The sequence below is a fragment of the Tarenaya hassleriana genome, unplaced genomic scaffold (assembly GCF_000463585.1).
Source record: "Tarenaya hassleriana unplaced genomic scaffold, ASM46358v1 Cleome6, whole genome shotgun sequence".
NCBI classification, from domain to species: domain Eukaryota; kingdom Viridiplantae; phylum Streptophyta; class Magnoliopsida; order Brassicales; family Cleomaceae; genus Tarenaya; species Tarenaya hassleriana.
This window is the reverse complement of record NW_010968505.1, coordinates 3174763-3182106: the sequence shown is the minus strand read 5'-3', so window position 1 is coordinate 3182106 and position 7344 is coordinate 3174763. Positions and strand designations below refer to the sequence as shown.

Here is a 7344-nt window from a genome sequence, read left to right as displayed (position 1 = left end):
TTGACTGGTTTGAGAACCGGTTTATGTTTCCGTTACAAACCGGGTTGAATTGGGCTTAAATTAATGGGCTTGTTTTAAGTTTTGGCCCGACATTGAATGTACTATTTGGTGTAGATATGAGAATAAGTAACATGCCTTTCTTCAGTGATATGCTTTTTTTTTTATATGTGATATGTTGTATTTTATTTATCATCAATGCTGTAGGAATTGTTTAGTACATATAATTATGTAACAATTGGCATGTTGCAATAATAATAATAACGAGGAATTGTTTTAGCAATGAAATTCACAAACATTACACAAAAAATAATTACCAACATTGCAATTTTATATTCATAAATGACATATAATATGACTTTTTTTTTTGTTATTCTTGAAACGCTTCGGCGATCATAGCAATGAGACCTCCGATTCCTCCACCTTCACCTTCTTCTTCTTCTTCTTCTTCTTCATCCTCACTACTTTCTTCTTCCTCTTCTCCTTCTTCTCCTTCTTCCTCTCCTTCTTCCCCGGCGTGGCCGCCTCCGCCTCCATGGCGGTGGCGGCGGTGCACGACTTTCTTCACAACGGCGACGATCTTCTCCCTCTTGGACACGCGTTCCTTCTTCTTCTTGTCATCCTCTTTCTCGTCCTTGGAATGGTGGAGATGGAATATTCCCCGGTGCCGGTGGAATATTCCCCTATCTTTCTCCGGCGATGAGTCCGGCGATGATCCGTCGCCGTCGTTCTGCTTGGAGTGAGCCTCTAGACTCTGTTTCTCCATCTTCTTTGTTCTTGTTCTTGTTTTGTTTTCTTCTTTGATGTATATGAATGATCTTCATGTTAACATATATATATATATATATATGTATATATATATATACGTACTAATATACACGCGCTTTATATATATATACACACACACTTGCCTTCGCATTTAGGTGTCTCTATCTAGGCATGCGCTTATATAAATACAATATTTATTTATAGGGTATATAGATTTAATATAGCTAGCTAGCTAGCGTGGTGCGAAATGTTTGACTTGACCAACGGTCAAAGAGACTATTACTGTGTCGAGGTGGTGTTTTTGGATTTGTTTTTTTTTTAAAGCGAAATATTATAATGTTCATATTTCAGAAATTTTTCCAATACATACATCTTGATACAATTTATTCGAGCTGCCCCTACATACCCTAATTTATTATAATCATTCTAAATATAGCCAAAGTTACACACATGGAATGTTACCGCATTAAATATCTTTCGCGTGATAATCCAAATGACAAATGAGATTCGGTCAAGGGCGGATAACAATTGAACCGGACCAGCTCCATACCCACGGGCCACTCGTACTTAATTAATACATGCGTATATGTCACACAATATATATACACACACACACACATGGATATATGTCACAATATATATGTGTGTGTGTGTATATATATATATATATAAGAAAGGCGACTGACGACAAGTTATTATAAAAAGGACAGTCAGCATTGGTTTTGTACGGATTGTCACTTGTTCCATGTAAAAGAGTGTGTGTAATTATATAGTTTAATTTAAATCTCAGGCCAAAAAAAAAGAACAATAAACAAGAGAACCATAATCATACGATACCATCACTATCATAACAATTATCATGCGTCATATTATATCCATTCCATATATCATATTTACATATATATAAATATATGTATATATCCCACTAGATATGATGTGAAAGAGTTGACTGTCAAAACAAAATCTTAAGTATCCGACTATCTGTGTCTAATTAAAAATATCTGAATACATTCAAAATAGATATAATAAGAACTATTTCAAAACTTTTAAAAAATTAAAATTTGAAATTCAATAGCATATGTTTTGTCTTGTAGGTATTGTAAATAAGGAATGATAGATAGGAATTCTAAATATGAAATCGTAAGATACAAAATTCATAAATTTGTATTAGTTATTGAAAAAAGATTGGCACACCTTATTTCATATATTTAATAAATTGGTCCAAACTGCAATATTAGTCTGACGTGTTATTACTGCAAAAATAATAAAAGCTCTCGATCCAACGGCTGAGAATGCATCAGAAGACGAAACGACGACACGATTGCTTCGCTTTAAAGAAATAAGAAAATATGAAAAAGAAACGGAAAATCTAATAATATAATAAAAGCCTAAAGAAAAAGGGAAAAAGGAAAAAAAAATCCCTAATTCTCTCTCTCTAGTTTTCCTCTCTCTCTAAAAGGGAATGGAACCCAACGAAAGCCACCACCACCAACAGCAGCAGCGTCTCAGTTCTCCATACTTTCTCCATCCCCACCACAATCTCCATCACCACCACCCAACCACCACCTCTGCCTCCTCCTCCGCCGCAACCACAGCCTCGTCCGCCTCCGCGGTTCCGTCGTCCAACAATGGGTTTTTGCCGCCGCCGCCGCCGAACGACGGGTCTTCTCTCGTCGTGTACCCTCATTCGGTGCCGTCTTCGGCGGTGGTGGCGCCGATGGAGCCGACAAAGAGGAAGAGAGGACGGCCGAGGAAGTACGGAACGCCGGAGCAAGCTCTAGCGGCGAAGAAAATGGCGTCTTCTGCGAGCAGCTCGTCAGGGATAGGAGGGAACAGTTGGCCGCGGCTGCGGGAGGTACGGCATCGTCTAATTCTGGGTCTTCGAGAAAATCCCTGTTGGATTCTGTCGGTGAGTGCTGGTTTCGAGAAAACCCTTTTGTTGCGTCATCATATTATCGGTGGATTTGTTGTTATTGCTGCCAAGTTTGCTATTTTCTGTCGAATTTGGATGTTATTGTTGCAAATGTATTGAAAGTTGGGCGTGTTAATGGTGGGATTTATCAAATTCTGTTTCGTCTCCGCGCTATTGGTTGCAAATGCAACATCACATGAGAATTTTGTAAGATTGGGTGTTATATATGAGCAAGTTGATCTCTTTTCACGGTGAGGTTTAAGGTGATGTGTGTGGTATGAGGATCCATGATGCTGTTTTTCTTCTCCGCAGCGGAATCGATTTGAATTCTGTGGTTCTGTCTGCAATTCCCCATGCTTTAGTTAATCCTTCATTAAAATCTCATCATACCAATGATTTATCTGTTGATTTGTTTGATTTATACTGTTTTGGTTTATCCATTTTTTTTTGTTTAATTCAGTTCTTTCTTGATACATTGATCTCCTACATATATATATATGTATTCTATTCTCCATTTCCTGAGCTCCCATGAAATTCTCCGGTTGGTTTATGCAGGAAAAACTGGGCAAAGCTTTACTCCTCATATTGTTAATATAGCTCCTGGTGAGGTAGGCATTCTTTGTTCATGTTTTGATCTATTCAAGAATTGTTTAAATCTAATATGGGTGAGGGAGTTGCCAGTGGTTGTCTATGATTGTTCTGCTGATGCTAAGACAAAACAAAGAAGTATTCAACTCTTTTATATGTTCTTTTATGGCTGATGCTGATAGGATGTGGCCCAAAAAATTGTGCTGTTTGCCCAACAAAGCAAGCATGAACTATGCGTTCTTTCTGCGTCAGGAACCATCTCGAATGCATCGTTGCGCCAACCAGCTACATCTGGAGGCATTGTATCATATGAGGTGGTTCTCTTGCTCCTATCTGTTCTCTGTAAATTGGTTCTTAAAGTTGCTTTTGTTACTTTTCCTCCAAGGAGAAAGAAAGCTAATGCCATGGATTTTGGAAAGGCTATTTAGTTCACTTCAAGAGCATAGTTCAATATTTGTTACTTATTGTGCGAACTAGAAGGATTGGTTCTTGGTTCACTCTATTGTCGAAATTCTAAGGATTTGTTCTAGTTAGTTTCCGAATCCTTACGTCTAGCACACTATGTATTCTATGCATTTATTTCTTCTTGTTACAAACTAAGGCTGCATGATTTTTTTCCAGGGTCAATATGAGATTGTCTCACTGTGTGGATCTTGTATTCGGGCAGAGCTTGGAGGTAAAAGTGGTAGTCTTAGTGTCTGTTTATCTGGCGCAGATGGTCAGATCATCGGTGGAGGAGTCGGGGGACACCTAATCGCTGCTGGCCCAGTTCAGGTACAATCCTGTACCGTTATAGGTTCAACGCATATGGATGGACATGTGTGCGTGACTGGTCATGTATTAGATTATATTATATAGATACATCCCTTCTTTTCCAACAATCTCATACTCAGCTTCACGGTTTAAGAAGATTTGCCAACAAACATCTCATCTGATCAAGTCCTATTGTATGAGTTCTGCCTTAAATGTACTTGAAAATAGAAGTGAAATTCAGGACTGTTTATAACATTTGTCAGGCTAAACTTGGCAGTTCATAACTTCAGTTGATTCTCTTACATAGCTGCTTGTTCGTCTCCCAAAATACAGGTGATTCTTGGAACATTTCAGCTTGACAGAAAGAAGGATGCGAGCAGTGGTGTGAAAGGCGATGCTTCTGGAAGTGGAAGCAGGTTGCCCTCTCCTTCTGGCAACACATCAATGCTTGGTTTTGGCTTTCGGTCTGGTATGGAACCATCGGGACGAAATCCCGTGAGGGGAAACGATGAGCATCATCACCAAACCGCCATGGGTGCTCATTTCATGGTTCAAGCACACCAGGGCATGCACATGGCACATTCTCGGCCATCCGAGTGGGGAACCAGCAGTCATGACGGTAGGAGCAGTGCCGGCTATGATTTATCAGGTAAAGCCCGCAACTTGTTTCATCTGGAATCTGGACACATGAGCACGTTTTGCCAAAGGCTTTCATATATTCATGAAAGCACTTGTTTCTTGGTAGTAAGGTAGACATGTGTCTGGTTGAACCAGTGATGAAACTCTGAACCAAACTCCTAAGTGAGAGATTTGGTTTATGGATACTGTTTTCGGACAAGTCTTTGGTTTTGCTTAATTGGAACCAGATCTTTGATCAAAGTTCCAAACCCTTTTAGGACTGCTTGACCCTCGTTTAGGGCTGTCTGTGTAAGTTTGGATGACCTGTGATAAGATATTTACAGGGAGTTATAAAAGTAGAGATCCTCTTCTCTGCTCATTTTTCTTAATATCTCTTGTGTTTAGTCGATATTATGAGTAAAGATGCATTGAAGATCTAGATGCCAGGAGCTGGTTTCCTGTTCTTGAAGAGTTTGCAACAATTTCAGGATTGAGAGTATTGGGTATTATTAGTCAATACCCTAAACCATTGTCCTGTCCTATCTAAAAGCAATCTTAGTCGACTATTTCCGAAATAAACATCGCTGAGACTGCCGTTTTTCCAGGGTTTTCGGTTTCCTCCTTTGAAATATGCTGTAACCCGCAAGTCTCTCGCTCTCTCTCTCGTGCAGGACGGACAGGGCATGAGTCATCTGAAAACGGAGACTACCAGCAAATGCCAGATTAGGAGGGAGTGAAGATGGTTCCAGGGAGACATGAGATGGAAACTGAACCACAACGAAAGAGGACTGACCATGCCTGTAGATTTTCTCTTCAGAAAAGACAGGACAGGACAGAAACAGAAGAGAACAGAACAGATGCTGATGCCTTTTCTTCTTCTTTTTTTTTTTTTCCTTGTGTGATATAACTTCACACCCTATACCGGTTTTGCAGCTGACTCTGCTTCTGTTTTACCCCTCCTTATTCTCCTTCTCCCCTTTTGTTTTTCATTACTTTTGTTTTTGTTTATTTTAAGGAAAACAATGCTCTCTCATAGGAATATATTGCAATTTGACTGATACTTGAATTTCTTAGTTTTATCTGCTTGGATTCTTGATGTAATGTATTGTATAGTGTTTAAATTGTGACGGTTTTCTTGATATATCTAAGGTTTGAATCATGCGTTAAAATGGTCATCACTCTAAAATAATAATTAAAATATGTAATATATTGTTATAAAATCGTAGAAATATAAACCATCCGAAAATTAGATAGTGAAATAATATATTTATAAATCGAAACTGAAATAATATATTTCTATTTATAGAAATTTTGAAGTTACTATTGTTTCTAGATTTATAATATTTTGGTAATATTTTGTTTTTTGAGTTTGAAAAAACTGCAAAAAAAATGTAGGAAAAAGTTCCTGTTATGTGATATCATTTTCCCTATTTTATAAAATCTTGGTATTAAAATGTAAATTATTAAAATTTGAACATGAGATTGCTGGTCTCAAAAGTTTGGATCTTTATTTTTTCCTGCATTTCTTCTTGTAATATATCTATTAATTAACTCGCCTGTGGATATTAATTATACAATCTCCCAATTCCCACCAGCTTTTACCCTCCCAACATGCTAATATAAACATTAGTTTATTATTGATTTTTTTAGGAGTTTATATGAATGTGTGTGCGTATATATATTATCTTGGTAAATTTCACTTGATTGATTATGCTTTTGTAGAAACAGCTTAAGCTTTTTAGTCTGCAGCTATGTCCAGGAACTTTGAATCGATGCTGACGAAAGTCTAAAGATCCTCAAGGCGAAGGCAAATCTCCCGGAGATTTCTCCTCGGCAACGACACGGAACCCAAGTCGGTCTTCTTTTGTCTCCTCCTTTGTTTCTGCCTTCCTATATCAGCTTCTTCGTCTTCCTGCCTTCTGTTCAAAGATTTGACCTTGATCGGTTTCAGTGATCCGAATCGCGTTTCGTCGAGACGGGTCTTTCTTATTTTCTCACCAGAATCGTCAGGTGTGCTTTCTCGTCGGCTTAGATCTCTGTTCCGTTTCTGGGTTTTTTTCTCTTTGCAGGTTATTTTTCCAGGAAAAAAGTTTTGTGGGGTTGGGGGTTTCGTGATTTGCTTGATTCCGTGTCACGAGTTCCGATATTCAGAGATCTTGATTTCCTTCCTTCTGGGTTTGTGGGTGTCAAGTTATTCATGTTCTTGACATCAATGATCCGCGAGATCCAGCAACTGGAATCAGCTCAGGTGTGTCAGTTTGCGAACATGGCGGTCTGTTGATTGGTCTTCTGGTTCTCAATGTCTACGCCGAGGTTTATTCGGTATCGGATTCGTTAGGGTTTATGTCTCGGTTCATGTAGATGGATGGATTGAGCAAGTGATAGATTAGGTATGAGCACGTTAAGAGCTCTGGCTCTTGGATTACTATCGTTTGCCCTACTGGCTTTGGTTTCTGGTGACAACGAATACGTGAGCTGCAACTGCGATGACGAAGGGCTGTTGAGTGTTCATACGATTCTGGAATGCCAGAGGGTAAGCGATTTCCTCATCGCCATCGCCTATTTCTCGATTCCCCTCGAGCTCCTCTACTTCATCAGCTTCTCGAACGTGCCATTCAAATGGGTTCTCGTCCAGTTCATCGCCTTCATCGTGCTGTGCGGGTTAACCCACTTGCTGAACGCGTGGACGTATTATGGACCGCACTCTT

At 39.1% G+C, this 7344-nt stretch overlaps 2 protein-coding genes across 3 annotated transcripts in view; both read left to right on the top strand.

Moving 5' to 3' along the window:
* The first annotated feature begins 2181 nt into the window (after window positions 1-2181).
* On the top strand, window positions 2182-5696 carry LOC104799251 (AT-hook motif nuclear-localized protein 14-like). The gene is given in 7 exon segments (XM_019200758.1): window positions 2182-2585; window positions 2588-2674; window positions 3233-3285; window positions 3448-3579; window positions 3887-4039; window positions 4352-4667; window positions 5308-5696. Coding segments are annotated over 7 exon segments (1155 nt in total). The 5' UTR covers window positions 2182-2227; the 3' UTR covers window positions 5364-5696.
* Window positions 5697-6281: 585 nt separating this feature from the next.
* The window catches only part of LOC104799250 (protein EIN4-like), a 3594-nt gene continuing 2531 nt past the window's right edge, over window positions 6282-7344 (top strand). The window contains exons 1-2 of one of the 2 annotated variants that reach the window (XM_010521662.2): window positions 6282-6488; window positions 6706-7339. In XM_010521662.2, the coding sequence (XP_010519964.1) occupies window positions 7029-7339 (311 nt within the window). In that variant the 5' untranslated portion in view covers window positions 6282-6488; window positions 6706-7028. Of the gene's footprint in view, window positions 7340-7344 lie in introns of both variants that reach the window. The other variant, XM_010521661.2, reaches the window with a different exon arrangement.